The sequence below is a fragment of the Amphimedon queenslandica genome, unplaced genomic scaffold (genome assembly GCF_000090795.2).
Source record: "Amphimedon queenslandica unplaced genomic scaffold, v1.1 AMPQUscaffold_12816, whole genome shotgun sequence".
NCBI classification, from domain to species: domain Eukaryota; kingdom Metazoa; phylum Porifera; class Demospongiae; order Haplosclerida; family Niphatidae; genus Amphimedon; species Amphimedon queenslandica.
The window spans coordinates 24,104-42,946 of record NW_003546948.1 but is presented as its reverse complement, the minus strand read 5'-3'; the positions used below and the strand labels follow the sequence as shown (position 1 = coordinate 42,946).

General features: G+C 35.7%; 3 protein-coding genes across 3 annotated transcripts; all 3 read left to right on the top strand.

The window, feature by feature from the left end:
• The first annotated feature begins 1,856 nt into the window (after positions 1-1,856).
• LOC100640937 (uncharacterized) lies at positions 1,857-2,357 on the top strand. Its single transcript, XM_011408767.1, has one exon. The coding sequence runs from the start codon at positions 1,857-1,859 to the stop codon at positions 2,355-2,357; it is 501 nt and encodes a 166-aa protein (XP_011407069.1).
• A 96-nt stretch (positions 2,358-2,453) lies between these two features.
• On the top strand, positions 2,454-3,050 carry LOC105311849 (uncharacterized). Its single transcript, XM_011408766.1, has one exon. The coding sequence runs from the start codon at positions 2,454-2,456 to the stop codon at positions 3,048-3,050; it is 597 nt and encodes a 198-aa protein (XP_011407068.1).
• Positions 3,051-3,289: 239 nt separating this feature from the next.
• Positions 3,290-3,775, top strand: LOC105311855 (52 kDa repressor of the inhibitor of the protein kinase-like). The gene has a single exon (XM_011408765.1). The coding sequence runs from the start codon at positions 3,290-3,292 to the stop codon at positions 3,773-3,775; it is 486 nt and encodes a 161-aa protein (XP_011407067.1).
• The last annotated feature ends 15,068 nt before the right edge of the window (positions 3,776-18,843 follow it).

Here is an 18,843-nt window from a genome sequence, read left to right as displayed (position 1 = left end):
CTGTAGCTCTAATTCTGCTGGAGATCTCCTGTATACTACCAAGACTTGCTGTAATTGATGGAGAGATGGTTCTACTTTAAAGTAGCTATGATTTCATGGTAACATACTTATGCTTTCAAGTTCTTTCAAGCATTCTGCTCCTGGCATAGCATTTCCAGTGGTAAACACTAACATTTTCTAATCTTCACACTGGTAACCATTTTACTACACAACTTTTGTTTCACTGAAAATAGTAACAACATTATGATAAGAGGCATAAGCAATTTTAATTAATTGCGTGGGAGTATTGCACTTTATGGGCTCCTGCAAAAAGTTACTATAGTCAAGAAGTCAGCCCTTTGTACAAGATTTGGAAGCAATCATAACATGTAAATCTGTTCTGTAGCCATGCAATCAAATTAAGCCACACCCTCACAATCTAAGATGAATTGAAAACATGGCAAGCAATTTTGGCTGTGGTGTCAGTTTTAAAGAACTGCTATCTCCTCCCTCACGCTTTTAGTTGCTGCTAGTATGACCACATCAACTGCTACTTCCCAAACAACTACGCCTAGAGCAACTCTTATCATTGATAACATTTTAGGACAGACACCTTTAGTTCAGGTTGGTATACACAGTATATACAGTCTAATTACTACTTTGTTCATACTTTTAGTATAATGGTAGTAAAATATGCTATGCTAGTTTCAGAAATCATAAACAGCTTCAGCTCCTTTTATTATACTGTAAAAGTCATGAATGCAAAGAAGAAAAGCAATTATACAGTGGTGGATCTAGGGGGGTTCCATGGGTTCCCCCCTTGGGAAATGAAAAATTTTTAATGCTTTTAAATGATTTTTATGTAAAAATATGCACAGTTATCACCTCTAATCTTTGAAGAGAGACATCTGATTGTGTTGAAATAACTTAGCTAGCAAGTGGGTCTATGATCTTCTCAGGTTGAGTCAAGCAAGCAGCCATTCCGGCCAGTACTTTCCTTACCTCAGTTGCTTACTGGTTAAAACTCAAACTTGTGGGTTGGAACTTGCTTTTATCATATGCATAGCTGCATGCACCGCCTAGCTATTATAGCACACATGTTTGTGGTTACACATGTCTGTGGTTCATGGTCTACACCTGATAACAAGCCAGCTTTATCATGTCTAAGAGGAAGTCAACTACTTCAACTACAAGCTTCTTTTCTAAAAGAAATAGACTAGGTGCAATAAAAATGATAAATGAATGTAATAATTATGTATGCATACAGTCTGAAACTGAAATGCAGACTCAGTCAATCTCTCAGTCAGAACAAATTGATTATAGTGAAGAGGCCACTGCATCAGGACCATGCACTGATGCTAGCTCTGCTATAGTCTCTTATAATACTAGCACTAGTGATGCATTGATCAAAGACACAAATTTTGATCCTACAGATGAATGCAAGAGAATAGTATTCCTTGAATTCAATTAGATTTAATTATCTAGGTTTACCTGATGATAGGGTGTTAATGCGTGACATAGGTTAACTCCTTGAAACTCATAGAAATATTCGTACTAGCAATATTTCCAGAGACTATATTTTTTGCATACTGAAGAGAGAGCCTGATTTCAATCCATTACCCTATCCACGTACACGACAGTCTACTGGTTGCAATCGCCACTTTCAACCAACATGGATGAAGAAGTTTCCATAGCTTGATTACAGTCACCATGTTGATGGAGTGTTCTGTCGTGCCTGTGTTTTCTTTGCTCCAGATGAAGTCTGTCGTCAGTCTCATCACCAATTTGTTACTGCACCATTCAAAGCATAGATTACTAAGTCTAACAAGGCTAATGCTCATGCTAGGAATGACTACCATCAGTCTTCCATGGCTAAAATGAATGAGTTCTTACGATTGTATAATAATCCATCAGAGGGAGTCAACACTCCTTTAGACTGTGAAGCCCACCGTATCATAGAAAGAAACAGAAAAGTCATAGAGTCACTGTTGAAAATAGTGATATTATGTGGAAAGCAGGGCTTACCTTTTCGAGGGCACCGAAATGATAATGTTAATTGGGTATTAGATAAAGATTGTGGCAATGATGGTATCTTTGTTGAGATTATTAGATTTAGAGCTGAAACAGATCCCATTTTAGCAAATCACTTGGTCAGTGCTCCTAAATATGCAAAATACACCTCGAAAACCATTCAAAATGAGCTAATCAGTGCTGTTGGCCAGAAGATTCAAAAGGAGATCCTAGATGAGGTGAAAAGGGCTCATTTTTACTCAGTCATTGCAGATGAAGTCACTGATGCTGCCAACAAAGAAGAACTGTCCATTGTTCTGAGATACTTCACTGAAGATGGTATTAAGAGGTCTTTGTTGATTTTATAGGGGTTGAAAGAATCACAGGCTATTCTCCAATGGCTTCACTCACATGATTTACCAGTAGCCAACATATGTGGTCAGTGCTATGATGGAGCATCTAACATGTCTGGAGCCAAGTCTGGGTGCAAAACCATCATTCAGAAGGAAGCCCCATTGGCTATGTATTTTCATTGTGCTGCTCATCGATTGAACTTAGCGTTAGTATCATCTTGCTCCATCTTAGCTTTTAAAAGTGCTGAATCATGCATTGGAGAAATTGCCAGATTCTTTAGCTATTCGGCAAAGAGGCAGAGGCTACTGGATAAAGCTGTTGAGGTGAAGAGTAGTTCAGAGTCTAGAGCTAATAAGCTGATAGATTCTTGCATAACACGTTGGGTGGAGCGTATAGAGTCCTACACAATATTCATGGAGCTTCTTCATGAAGCTATACATTCATCACTTGATGCCATGGCTCACCCCAGGCTACACACTGACCTAGGAACTGATTGGGGCTGGGATGGGGAGACAGTTACCAGAGCAAATGGATTCCTTTTCCAGCTTCAGTCACCTTCTTTCTTAGTTTCATTTCATATTCTTCAAGTCATGACTCTTCTTAAAGATTTGACAGAAAAACTCCAGATGCAGGCAATAGATGTCATCTATGCATACAATGCTATCACCTCTGTTGTCTCTACTTTTAAGTCACTACGCCAACAGTGAGGATTAGAGTTTAAGAAGATATTTGCTTCTGCTACTAAAATGGGAGTGACACTTCACAGAGAAGGATATCAGCTTACTAAACCACAAGTCACTGGAAGACAAATACATCGTAATAATCCTCCTTGTTCATCTCCGGAGGACTTCTATAGAATCACACTATATGATGAGTTTCTGTCGCATATTGTTTCAGAGTTGGAAAGCAGATTTGTTGAAAATCTAGCAAGACTGTTCTGGGTATTATGAAGCTATTACCAAGTGATTGCATAAAATCTGTTGATGAAGAGAATCTTCCAAATGATCTCATTCATACTGTTCAGTTTTATGAAGCACATCTACCTCACCCTGTCATGATTGAGACAGAATTCAACACATGGAGAGCCAAATGGAAACACAGTGGAGAAGACCCACCCAATAAATATGTAGATGCTCTTAAATCATGTAGCTCTTTCCAGTTTTCAAATCTACATACTCTTCTTAGGATAGCTTTAGCTCTCCCTATAACATCCTGTGAAAGTGAGAGAAGTTTCAGCCAGCTTAATCTTTTGAAAACTGCTTGTCGCTCCACCATGTCTGACACTAAGCTCAGTAGTCTTGCCATTGTGAAGGTCAATCGTGATTGCTGTAACAATTTAACGACTCCAATGAAGCTGAAACAACTTGTAGAGGACTTTACGAAGTTACATTCCAGGAGAATGGCCTTGTCCTTCATGTTGAGAGATGATTAAACCAATTATTAGCAATTATGCTCATGTCATTATTACATAATAATAATAGTGTAATAATAATAATTGCCGCCCGCACGTGTAATATAGGCATATACGTGAAAAACACGTCATATGGCCATGCAAAAAGGTTTCGCCAAAAAATTTGTGCTTTGCGCGCCATTTGAACCCCCCTTCTCCATTTCTGGATCCGCCACTGCTATACTGTTCATAACTTTTAAAATGTTAAACATCAGTTTCATCAGGTCAGCAAATTGAAAGAAACCATTCAGGAGAAATGTCCTAGTTCAGATATTGTCTCATATCAATTGAGATACATTCAATGTGGGAATGTTGCTAAAGGCATGTGAAGACCTAAAGAATATGTACTGGGAAAGCAAAAAAAGGAAAAAAATTATGTTATGGTATTTGCTAAGTGAAAAGGAAGTTGTAAAACAATCAGAAGAACCACCAGCTAAGCATCACTGTAGCAGATGCAGTAATAATAAGGTTTCATCTGTGCAATCTAAGAGTGACCTTTTGTTACAGACAAGGAGTGAAGTTAATGAGATTGCTTGTCTGAGAAACATACTGGCACATATAGCATTGAACAGTTGCATGCATGGGCACACATGATCTATCTTAAGAAACACAATTCTATTGATGATCCTCCTGACAAGCCTTTTTTTCAAGTAAGAAGAGTAAAAGTAATAAAAATGTATCATCAAATTCATCATTTTCTCCTTGCAAAAATAAAATTAAGCTTCGCTCTTCATGTACGGATTAACTTGAAAAGTGGCATAGTCTTCTGATGAAACATGTTTCACTCAAGAGCAGTATCATGACCTGCAAAAGAAAATACTGTCTGATATTCAGCAACTGTAGTATGTTTGATTTTGACTATACTATGTCACTGTTATGATTAATAAAAGTTCATGTTCATTAATAAAGAATGTTATTATTGTCAAAATTGTTAAATGATTAAGATTGCATTGTATGATTACAATAAATTATTAATAAATTTGATTATCAGTTTAGTCATTGTTTATAATGTTTTGATCATTTGAAATTGACAGTAATCATGTGAAACAAAACCTATACATCATATCCAGAGTGGGTAATCCATTGTCTGCACATTACTTTAGTAATGCTTGCTATAGCTGCCTTTATTATTGTTATTGGGTCATCAGTGGCTTCCAATATGTCCTCATGCAATTTTAAATAGCATTCATTGTAACTAAATTCTTCTTTAAATAGACTTAGGTCAGGACTGTATGTTGGGAGGTATTGTACTACAGTGCCTGATTCATTTAATAATGTAACTGTAGTTTCACAATGAACTAATAGATTGTCCATTATTATCATTGAATGAGTTACACTACCACCAAATATATGCAGCATTGATAAAAGAACGTCACAAATGAAGTCTAAAAATGTAATGGCTGTAACGGTACCTTCAGTTAGAAATGAAGTCAGTGCCCATTCAACTCAAATAACTAATATGACATTAAATGTCTTCCCTCTAGACATATTTGTATGTTTCACTGCCCTCTCTTCTTTCAGTGCATATCCATTTTTCTCAACAAATGCCTGCACTGCCTGTTTCATCCAACAACACCATTTTGCAACTTCCATACAGCAACATATTTGTATTAAAGGCTGCTCTTTGAGCTCTTGATCTTTGGCTACATACTTATTTAATAGTCTTTTTTGTGTACGCATATCGTCTCAAGAGGCGACATACGGTTACTGTTGATACTTGCAATCCAGCCACTCTTTTAGTAATGTGACAATTCATTAAAGGAGCACAGACACGGAAGCGCGTCATCTTGATTTTTAGACCAAATAATCAAGACGACGTAGTGTTTTAGCTCACGTGAGATTTACAAAATGGCGACTGTCAAAGTTCATCTACGAAGAAATATTGCTGGACTTCAGGCTTGGTGCTGAGCATCATAATGCCAGAAATCCTTCAGTATGTGTATGAAAACGAGTCACTGTGGAGACACTTACAATTGAAGATCCAGAATCCATTGTATCACATGGCTCGCAATACCCCACCCTTTATTGGTCTGTATTCTTGCGCACATGAAGCCATAGCATGCATGCACTTTCGTGTACGTGCTCCTTTAAGATATAGGCTTAGTTACTCTGCAATAAAATGAAGTATGAAGAATTCACGAGAGCAATTAAGAGTCCTCAAATAAGGCCTACTTTCTGATTAAAAAACCTTTGTCACATCTCCACTTAATTCAAACTGTTTCATAGTTCTTGAAACAGTGCCAATATCCAATGCAGTTGATTGGCAATTGATCTAAGATACATTTTTCTCCAATTCTCAGCCACACTGTCTTCCAACGTATATTTGAATATGCTTTCGTGCAAGATAGCTCACTGGACAACATTGTTTTTGAAAATTACCTAAAAAATAAATAATAGGTGGGGTTTTTGGGAGTGGCCGGCCGGCCTGCTTCCCACCTGTGTCCAAGGAATCATCTACTATGATCAAAGTATAGTGTAAAGGGCTGTAACAGTACCACTTCTCCATTTTAATTAATTGCTGTCGCCACCCCCACTGTTATTACAAGTAACCACAAAGCCACGAGAAGATAGTCCATATAAATTTATTTAGCCACTAGTTAAATAACATATTAATGGTTAATTAAATTTAATTCATAATATGCCCTAAAACTTTCTTACGTCCTAGTAATGAAAAGCGACTGCCAACACCTTGCACATTACCAAATTATAGACTTTCCTCATGCTTGGGTGGAAGCTTATTTTCTCATGAATAATAAATAAACTTGTCTACCGTTACTTAATTTCCGATGCCTACTGGTGGGAAAGCACCGCAATGTACTGCAGTAGTCATATCTAAATCTTTGAGTGTAAACTACTGGTTGAGAGCTCAGAGCCAAGCTCGTTGCGGAGTACTGGAAGAGGAATGGTGAGTAATTGTTGTGCCATTGGTTGTACCAAGTTTCTATTAATGAACATGGAAAGATGTAGCAGGTGGGAGGCTACAGTTGCAAAAGACTTGTGGCAACCAACATCTCATTGCAGAAATATGTGATGACCATTTCATATCATGTATGAGGTGAAGTAATTCACCTTGCTTCATTGGCAATGTTATTACAACAGGAAAACCATAATGACATGTCTACTCACTGAGACTATGACTTATCAAAGTTGCCAGATATATCAAAAAGTGCCTGCGAAAGATCAAGGCAGTGTGAACTGGATAATTTGACGTAGCAATACAGCCATTTAAGTAACACAGGTACATGTAGATCAGCCTAATTTTGCAGTTTCCAAGCAGCTATTATTTGAAAGAGGCAAGTCTCTGGAAGGATATAAAAAGAGATTAGAGAAAGAAGAAATGTCCAAAGGTAATGAGAAGAGAAGGGAAAGAAAGAAAAAGAGACCATAGAATTTTGTAAGCACGTTCAAGAAGTGATTGCTCAATGGATTTATCAAGAGGAAGAACAGGAGAAAATTTTAAAAGAAAATGTAATAGAAGGTAAAAAAAGAGGGGCACTAATGCATAATATTGAAAGAATTGATGACGACTTTGCAACAGCTGTGAACAAAATAGAAACTATGAAAGACTTAGGTCTTTATCTGTAAAGGAACTTGCTACAATGGAGACACTAGTACCTCTGGTAAACCAGATGAGGAATTGATGGAAAATGCGTGATACTGGTCGTTCCGTAGTGCACTTGGAGCAACAGACTGAATCATATGGAACTAGTCTAGATTAAATTTTTGCATTAAAATGAGGTTTTGAAGATGAAGTTGCATGGCAAAACTATGAATATGGACTTCATTTCTGAAGATGATGAGAACACCAAGTTCTTTACCACTTTCCAAACATGGAAAGTCTCTGTAATTGTATCACTTTCTTGCTCCACATGGGGATCCATCATTTTTACTTTAACTAAAAGATGAATTTCTTTTGTTTTTGGTACAGCTTCATCTTGGACTCCTTTACACTTTCATTTTGTTTTACCACTACAGCAGGTAGAATCGTTCAGAAGTGGCTGGTAGTGGCATACTTTCGTTTGCGTTTCCTAATTAAACAGTCATCCAAAATAAAAAAGGAAAATTTGCCAACAGCTTTCAAACATCTCTATCATCAATGCATTGCAATTATTGACTGTTTTGAAATAAACACTTACCTTAGAGCAAAGAGTCTGACATACTTTAATTACAAAGGCACAAAAGTTATTAATTTCTATTATACCATGTGGAAGTACTGTAGATCAGGAAATTAGTATCGTACAACTATGAGTTTTAAAATTGTGCTGTGATTTTATTTTTACTAATTTAGTATTGTTGAATGTGGCATGTAATTAAATGGGTAATCTAATGTTTTGCTTAATTCTAATGCAGTTGAATTAAAATCCCATTAAAAATTTCCAGATAGACAGTATCTTAAATGCTAGAGGGAATTATCTAATAAGGTCATCACACAAAGGGGTGGCTTTCTTCAACACGTTGAACCTGGAGACATTATTTGCTGAAAGAGGCTTTAAAATAGGCGAAGACATTGCTTTTTGTGGTGCAACGTTAGAAATACCTGCTTTCACAAGGGATATACCACAATTATCACAAAAAGTAGTTTTCAAAGCAATTGTTAACGTTACAGATTCATGTGGAATGAGTAATTGAATGAATACAAAAAAATATAAAATTTTACAAGGTCCTACTTCTGTGAAGTTGCTGAAACGTAAGTGAGATAACGAGCATGCAAATATTAATAAGTTGTGGGGCATTAACAAATTTTTTTAAAATTCTTGTGAAACATTGTTGTTATTAAATGCTTTTTTAAGTTCAATATATGATTATATTGAGCGTGAGTTTTTCTTCCACTATGAGGAAAAAACCATGATTCATCATCTGTTAGTTCGAAAGGGTGTGGAATGTTAAGACACTGATAATGCTACGATCCAATGTTACATTGTATGCTTTCACATGCTATCATTTTGCCTGATTCTTCCTTACGACATAAACAGAAATAGTCATCCTTACCATTATTAACAGCGCATTCTGAAAATGTAGAATCACATTACCAAAGAAAGCATGCAGTTTGGTACCATGACTAACACAAATTTGGCATCACAAAAAATTCTTTTTATGTATGTGTCAACAGGTGTCCAGGACACAAAATCGCTGTTCAAACAATCAAATGTGCACATCTACCCTTGAACCTGGTAGTAGTAATTTTTTTCCCCGAGATAAATGAAGTTGCCCATCAACTTTGACAATACAGGAAGCACAAACTGGTAACTTGTCCTTGATGCTACAAGGAAACTTACTTTCCGACACACCAGGCCCACAGCATGTACAAAACGATAACATCAGCAAATGCACTTACATGAGGAGCTACAGAGCTTATAAATAAGCCACACTTTGACTCTTCCAGTAAATCATGTTTAGCATGAGATACCTCCATGTATGCAGCCAATGCCTTTCTGTCTTGCTTTCTACCCCACTGAACAGGTTCAGTATTAGGAACTGTACCTTTACAAAGGATTTTTATTAGAATAGATCTTGATGGTTTAGCTACTGATGTTTTACAAATAGCACAAATCTTTAAAGCTGTTAGATAACCCCACCGATGTTCATGCTATGGAAATAATTGACCCTGAAGTTGAGTAGAATTAAAGAAAAGCTGATTCATTATTCCTTATTAGTAGCTCTTTGTTAAAAACTGTTGCATTCTTTTCAGAGATTGTCTTTGCTTAGATTTTTATACTTTGCATTGTACTAAGAGAAAATAGTTGGCGGAATACTGGTGTTAGTAACAGAGATGGAAGAAGAATGAGAAACGTATCCTCTGTGGCATTAACTCAAGACTGCAGCATCAGGACTTATTTCTAGAAGCCATGAAGAAATTGGGAAATTTCTGATTCAGTTGGTCTCATCAGTCTTAACAGACACTTCACTCTTCAACAAACATTTCTTTCAAAACTTGTTGACTATGATTACTGCTCGTTCATGCTAGTAAAATAATAAATGCAGTACGTGGCAAAGACATTAAGTGCCTTATTAACTGAAACATTGATTCCAGTAGCTAAAACTTGAATGTAAAGCCATTTTTGACAGCGGCATCTACTTCAAAAAGAATTACTGCAGAGTGAGAGCATTCTTCACCTAGGCTACGTGAATGAAAAAAGACATGATTATCATCATAATTATAATTACAACTTACACTGCCATAGTGTTACAATGAACAATGATGAGTTCTCCACAATAAATATTTTAAGCCAACTCATGCTTTAGTGCTTTGTCAGGTGAGTTCTAACATGGGTGACACATGCCTTCAATATACAGCAGTATTAAGGGGGCCAAATGCTGACTGTTCTGACATGTACACTAAAGTAATAGTTGTAAGCTTGCAGACTTTTCCAGTTCAATAACTGGTTCCTTCTATAAACCCCAAGCCTTTCAATGAAGTAGCAAAATATATGGCCATATTCAGGCTACTTGAGGCCACGTGGTCATGTCATCTATGAAATTAGCATCAAGGCAAGGTATGTATCTCTTGTGCTACAGCATCTAACTTCTTGTAGTACTCACCCATTGCTCGTTCATGTACTGCTGCTACTGATGGCCGGTATCAGTTCCAAAGTATCTGGTTTCACTGTTGCTGTGCTAAATTTGCCGGTACCGAATCCCGAAGTAATACCGACAGAGGTTTTGGTTCCGGAAGACACACCCATTAAATATTCATTAGCCATTATAACTGTTAGTGATTATTAACAATCAGTTAAGTTTTTTCATCAAATTGAGTCATTAATTAAAAGTGGCTACGTGCAGGCTATTTCATGCTACAGGTACTCAGTACCATCAACATTTAAGGCTGAATAACTCGGTATTGAAGTTGAATGGAAAAATTTAGTACTGCCCATCACTAAGAGCTGCAGCACATCGCGCTTTGCTAGTTTCCCAACCAGTAGGCATGGTAAATTAACCTCTGGTTGACTAGCTCATTTATTATTTATGAGGAAACAAGTGCCATTCATGCTTCTGGAAGGTCTATACACTTAGAATCCAGGATGGAACTAAGGAGGAAGTATAAAAGGGAACCTGAAATTGATATTGTTGAGAGAATCTGCTGTTATTTATGGAATGTGTCCACGTCCAACACCCAATGAGTATCAGGCAATAGCCATAACACTTTCTGATATGTGCCCTCAGCTTAAGGACAAGACTACAGATGCATGTAACTGGGTTAGTACATGCATCGTAATAAGCTGCAGTATAATTATTGAAAACGACATTCACGGAGGTTGCTGTGTGTATATACATGTGAAGGAAGTTTATAAATTTAAGAAGCTGAAGGCAATGATAGAAAATGCACGACACGTTTCTCTTTGTGCTGATATATGGACAAAGCCTTGTATATCAGATGCATTTTAGGGAGTAAGAGCTCACTTTTACACCAAACGTAACAACCAACATCATATAACGATAGCTGTAAAAAGGTTCCCATCACCACACACAGGTGAGCATTTAGCTTTGGCTTTTAGCAGACAGTTGGATACACCCAGCAGAAGATATTCCAAATCATAAGAGATAATGCCACTAACATGATTTCAGTGTTCAGAGAAAATGCTGATAGTGAGGAAGACAAGGAAGGTGTTTATAAAAGTACATGTAAGGTTGAAGATGACTTAGGTGGTGATTATGGTAAAATTATTGATGAAGAGGAGGAAAGCAGTACTGCAACTACTGAGATCTAAAACTGCAAAAGGCGGAATGTGAACACACTGTTGCATTTGTTGGCAGGAATTGAGTCAGTTGCTTCATTCATACTTCACAACTAGCATAAAAAGTGTTTGAAATCACTCCCTCTTTTAAAGCAACTAAAGCAACATGTAACAAAGCCTGTAATTTCCAAAATCTTGTGAAGCAACAGAAATGTTAATAAAGAAAGCAAAGAAAAAGCTTATCAGTAATTGTCCAACTGGCTGGGATTTAGCGTTTTAGATGCCGTCTAGGCTCCTAGAACTGAAATGTTATGTATTTGTGAAACAGATGATCTTGACTGGCAATGCCTTTCTGTAGGACAATGGAAACAGCTAGAATTAATACTTGATTTATTAAAGCCATTCGCTCATCACACTAACATTGCTAGTGCAGAAAAAATGACAACAATAGCCATAGTTCTTCCAATCCTTAAAAAGCTTGAGTTATATTTAAAGGAAGTAGGTATATCATGCATTTTATAATTTAGAAATTATACTTCTCATTCCTAGATGAAGAAATCTGGTGTCTGTAGAATTTCAGACAGCATGCTTTTAAATTTAAAGGATCAGTTTCTTCAATTTGTTTTAAACCCCACTTTTCACACACTTGACCATCTATATGCTGTAGCAAAATTTCTCAATCTTTCATACCTTCTCCGTAATGACATGCAACTCTCTGCATTCACAAGATTTATTCTAGAACAAATGCGTAAGACTTCTGACAAAGGTCAGAATAATGACAATGAACCTTTTCCAGAGTTTGCTTCAGTGAAAGTAGTGTACACAGAAGGTGATGAACCACTTGTAACAAGGTTAAAGCACCTCAGTAGTCAGCTTTTTGATTAAAGAACAGGAAAATGATCAAGATGCACAAGACATGAGACATCCCAAAATAAAAGGAGCTCCATGCATATTTTAAGGGAAGACTAAGTAAAAGCAAAATAGCATTCGATCTTTGATTAGTGGATGCAAAAGAGACATGGATTTCCCATGCTCTCTGTTGTGGCATTTCAAATACTCACAACTCCTGCTTCTTCAGCTTTAGTAGTGTTTTCATTCTCATATGGTGGTGAAGTCACTGAGGGGAAGCGTAAAAGATTGATCAACTCTAATTTAGAAAGGAAAGTTCTGTTCTGAAAAAAAAGACGTACATTTAATCATCAAAACTGTTATCAATACTATAGCCAACTTTAATAAATTCTTTAATTGTAATTTGTTATACTAGAGCTATTACAGAACCTGTACTTACAGTGTATCATAATCATTTTTTGCAGTGGGTACTGGAACTATTACCATATGTAATTATAAAAACTAAAGAGTACTGCAACTAGAATTGTACTGTAAATGTATATAGTAAATAGTACTGGAACTAGTTTTGTACTGTAATTATTAAGTCTGAAGGGCACTGGAACTAGTGCCATACTTTAGTTATAAAATATAAAGGTACTGGAACTAGTACTGTACTAATATAGGATTGACGTTCGTTTTTCATAATTGTGGCTGTTTTTATAATTTTCAAACACTTATAACTCTTTTATCTTATGTTTTACAGCCTTATAAATGGCTTAGATGAGCTCTTCTTCACTGAGCAATTCTCCTGGTACCTTTAAAGTGGACTGTAATGTAGCTGGAGGTTTTCTGGAGATTAGGCCCCAATTCAAATTTCTGCAAAGTTCTTTAGACTTTATCTTCCTTCAACTTCTATCAACACTGAAAACTTTTAAACTAGAAAATCGCTCCAGTTGTCTTTAACACTAATCTTATGTGCTTGGCCATAAATGACTCTTTAAAGGAAGCAAGACAGGGAACAGATTAAAAGACAAAATCCAGCTGCAGACACTGCTTGGGTATGTGGTTTGATGCCATTTTATTTTTGTAAGTACATAGATAATCTATCCCACGAATCAATTAAAATACCACCCACTATGAGAAATAGAGAAATGCGCAAAGGCGCTTGTCTAAGTGTCATAGGACTGTGAAGGAGAAAAACAAGACTAACAAAAACTCCTATAATTGTTGCTTTCGCAAAAAAATCAGAATGGGAAAAAGCAAAGGTATCCACAAAAATCAGAGTATCAGCACTTATTAATTTATACCAATGTTAGGTTGGTTTGTCTATCAAATTGATGTAGAACGAGTAATAAATGAGTGTCATTTAATTGAAGAAGAAAAAGTAGAGTGACTAGGCCTGCGGATATTATTCCCGGAATAAAAAAAATAATAGGAAGACTAAAGAATAAAGAATAAGTCTGGAATAATAGGGTTAAAATCCGTTGCCACGCCCACCACGTGTTAGTAGAGTAGAGTAATTGGTGTCATAGCTGAGTCTTTAGAACAGTTGGAAGTAGTTGAGCATGAAGAAGAGTTAGATGAGTCAGAAGATTTAACAGAGCAGGAGCAGGTGCCATTACTCAGTATTTTGAGAGCTGCAACTCCCTCTGATCTTGCTAGACAACGCCAGCTGAAACGTAATACTCCTCCAATTGGACAAAAGAAACGGAAATCTTCTAAAACTACTCACAACCCAAAGTCTGTGTCTCTCTATCAAAGAGTGAAGGAGTTTCCAAATGAAAATTGAACAGTTTCAGGAGGGAAACTATTTTGCAATGGATGTAGAGAAGAACTTGGACTCAAAGCAACAGTTGTCAAACTTCATGTCAAATCTAACAAGCATAAACTGGGTAAAGAGAAGTTGCAAGGGAGGAATAAGGAAGAGATCGATATTGCTCAAGCATTTGATACTTACAATCAAGAAGAGCACTTGGCTGGTGAAACACTATCTAATGATTTGCAGGTATACCGGATAAAGGTTGTTAAAACTTTTGTAAAGGCTGGTGTACCTTTAAACAAAGTGGACTTGTTTCGTGACATATTGGAAGAACATGGTCTTCGACTTGCTGGACGCAGAGTACTTAGTGATTTCGTTCCGTTCATTCATAAACAAGTCATCAAAATCTCCCAAGAGATTGAGGAAAGGGAGGTTTCAGTTATCTTTGATGGCACAACGCGCATTGGGGAAGCACTGGTGATTATACTTCGATTTATTGGAGATGAATGGGAAGTTACACACCGACTTACACGTATGCAACTGCTAGCAAAGTCACTTACCGGTGAAGAGATTGCTAGGGAGTTGATATCTGTGCTTCAAGCTGATTACCATGTTGGAAGTAAAGCACTTGTGGGATCAATACATGACAGGGCTTTGGTGCATAATGTAGCCATGTCTACTATTAAAGTGTTGTATCCTGAAGTCTTTGATGTTGGCTGCTTCTCACATACAATTGACCATGTTGGTGAAAAATTTAAAACACCTACTTTGGATGAGTTTGTAACAGCCTGGATTACATTATTCTCCCATAGCCCAAAAGCTAAACTTGCTTGGCGTACCCAAACTGGTAAAGCTGTTAAGACTTTTTCTAAAACTAGGTGGTGGAGTCGTTGGGAAGTTGTCAATCAGCTACTAGAATTACATGGTGACATACTTCCCTTTCTTCATACTTATAGTGATCTAGGACCAGCTACTCGATCAAAAATGCTGTCTATATTACAAGACCCAACTAAAAATATTTTACTTCAATTGGAAATGGCTGTAGTAGTAGATGCCGGCAAACAATTTTTGCAGGCTACTTATGATCTGGAAGGGAATGGGACACTTGTATTACAGTGCTATGAACTAATTGAGGCTATTTTCAATTTTATTCGAGTATGTCACTTTCCAAATACGGATGCCATCATTCATAAATATTGTACTGGTCAACCATCTCATATTCCCACCCAGTGGAAACAATATGCTATAAGTTGTGTACAACCAGGATTTGACTACTTTTCCAGTAAATTTTATGGTGAACTGGGTGAAACATTAGCAGCTTATAAGGCAGCAAGATTATTTACACCTCACAAAATAGTTGAAATTCAGCCAGAAGCCTCTAACATAGATTTATTAAAGTCATTCCCTTTTCTACGAAATGATGACTTACTTTTATCTATGAAATCAGAGTTGCCATTGTACTTATCTGTAGCTGCTGATGTTTCGACATGTGTAAACCCTTTGTATGGTGGAGAAATCACTGCAATGAGTTACCAAACTGGGCAATGGCAGTACGGAAAGTTCTACTAATTCTACCATCATCAGCAGAAGCAGAGCGAGTCTTTTCAATCTTGTCTAGCAACTTCAAAGACACACAGGAGTGTGCTTTACAAGACTATATCGAAGCATCTTTAATGTTACAATACAATGAACGTTGAATTTGAATTATTTTGTAATTAGTTATTTTTTGAAGCTTATTTTTTGGGAATAATAATAGGAATAATAGGCAAATATATTGAGAATAAGGGAATGAAATAATGGGGACATTTTTAGGAATAATATCCTCAGGCCTAAGAGTGACGTCTAGAAATGATTATGAAAATGTCTGTATAAATCAAATGAAATATTTCACTTTTGATGCATGGTGCCTTGTCCAAAACTATCTTAACATTAGAAATGCAAGACTCCTGTTATTATGCTACCTGTTCTACTGATCTTGATACTGATCAAAGTCTGCCTTGTAAATCGTACCATTTAAAATGTGTCGGGAATACTAAAGCTCCAAAGGCAAAGCATTGGTTCTGTAGAAACTGTTGGACTTAAAAAACAAAATTACTAACTTAATATATGTTAACTTTATTTTAATTTACTTTACTAATAGCTGAAGCCCTAGTCACTCCTATGTCTTCACTATTCCTTTTCAATAATTTTTTTGAAAACTCAACTACATGGGTAAAGATACTAAACACAGTTAATCATATTGGTCATATCCCATAGTTACTGTAATAAAAAAATTAATAATAATAATAATAATAGCAATAATAATAACATTATAAATACGTCTTTACCTCTTCATATACATGTAATTATTTTTATAGGCATTTAACCTTGCTGGCGAATTGGAGCACAAGAGGTTGCTCATGAGTTTTTGGTTACAAGTGTTGATGGAGACTAGGAACTCAAGTAGGTACAACGTTTGATGAGTAAGTTGTGTATATTTTTAAGTCCATGTAGTTTCTACACTTTTAAGTTTTTTATACATGCATTAAATAATACAAGCAATAACAAGTAACTTTTACAGTGCTTTTCACTATTAAAACTATATTTCTTATTTTAGTTTTGTAATTTCAAATTTAGATGGAGCATACCATTTTTGTAATAGTTAGAATGTCATGAAAAGCAATGAGTTGTTGTTCATTCTGGTAAACCAAACTCTGGATGCTATAATTTTTATAGATGTTTGTAGCAATATTTGTATGCTTTTGTTATAATTTGTTTTAATTATTCGTTTAGGTTTCCAATGTCACATTACAAACATTATTGCAAGTGTGTTACATGTCATATAATTAATTGTATAGTGCCACTATTGATGCAGGCATATGTGTCCTTAATAAATTAATTTTTCATGAAATGCTTTATTATATTACTGCTGTTCCAAACTACTGTTCTGTAGCTTCTATCAGTTATGTCAGAGTCAATATTTTATAATTAACATTATATATCTTTCTTTGGCGGAGTAATTGTTGGCTTTGATGACGTTGTAAATTGCTACAAATATTTGTTGCTCATTTTTGATCATGTAATGAAATTTAATGTGAGTTAATTAACATCTTTGGATGAATACATAAATAGTATTTTAAATTGTAAATAGAATATTGGCGATAGTTTTTGAGCTTTTCATTATGTGCTTAAAATGGGTATGAAACACGTTACTTCACTTAAGGGTGTTGTTTATGCAGGAATGCTTAAGGCATACCAGTGTAGCATATAAGAATCTTATTAGGGTCTTTATGCTTATCTAAAATAGGTTTTATTTTTATAAAAAACCATTAAGAAAGGGACTAAAAATATATTAAGCAGCGAAACGAAATTTCAATTTTAAATTTGGTGATTTACACCAGAAAATACAAACTTTTGAAAAACTTTCCTTTTGGTGATCAGAATCTGACCAAATTTACAATAGTCTCATTACAGGAAGACATACAGATATTTTGATTAAACAGTAGAAAAATGTGTTGTTGAGCAAACGAAAATAAACCTATGCGCCCTTACAAGTAGAAAAGGAACAATATCTCTGTTATTAAATTTAAAACAAAAAGGAGTTTTTTGCTTTTGAAAATTGTTTGAAGCTCTTAAAACACGAAATGTGCTGTTAGCTCATTAATAAGGTTTCTTAGCTGTATTACTTTCGTCTCAAGATTGCACTACTCAGATTTTTAAACCAACATTAAATTGGTGTGAACACCTATATTGAGTTATTCAATTGGCACTACATGCGGGTATAGCATTTACCTAAATTAATTTCTTCTCCATGCACATTTTGATGTAAATTAGTCCAAAAGTCTAAGTATAACAAAAAATGGGACATGAGATAACCTTATAACATTTATCATTGGTTTTTGCCAGTCTAGGTGAGTCTCACGTAGCCAACTTAGGGTGGGGCTGAGAAACAGCACTGCACAGGTAAGTATGATAGGATACAGTTACAACTGTATCATGTTATATGAATAATGACATTACAGTATAAGTATTAATACCAACAAGCATTCACTGTCAATGATTACAACATAAAATGGCTGACTAATTACATTTTGTGAATACACAAATGGTTAAACACAATTGATTTAGACCAAAGTCTGAACATTTATTGAAGACATCAAGCTATGAACAAAAACCTAGTGAGGCTCTGTGTTCGCGCAGCAAGTAAACACAATTATTTTTGTATGGTGGCCATTATTTTCTGAAATCTGGCATCTGAAGGAAATAAACCTTCAATTAATATATTAGCATTTAATGCTTGGCAGTTACCGAGAATTTTGAGAGAGGTTTCAACTTTAAATGTAGCAATAGCGAAAGACCACAACACCATGTGCTGAGCAAGACAAAAGTTAATTACATTCAACTTTAATAACTTCAATTAATAACTTAGTTAACCTCATGTTGTAAGACCATTAGATATTTATATTACGTCGAAGAAAATGTTTTAAACTGTGAAATTTATTGAAATAGCTCTGGATCAAGTTCTCTTCTAGAAAAAAAGACACCCATTGTTTTGTGTGAAAGTTCAAATTTGCTTGTGGAAATCCTAGTGTTGAGCGCAGATTACTGAGTGGCAAAACCACAAGCAATGGTGAAGAATTTTTGTGCCTTTAGATGTTGCAATCAGTATTTTAGTGGATCACGGATCAAATTTTACAAATTTCCTGCTGATTTTAAGAGAATATCATGGATCCAAGCAAGCATTAGTGGATTTCTAGTGAAGATTTTATTATTGGTCTTCTGCATGCAAGTGCACTATTACTATAAAGGTG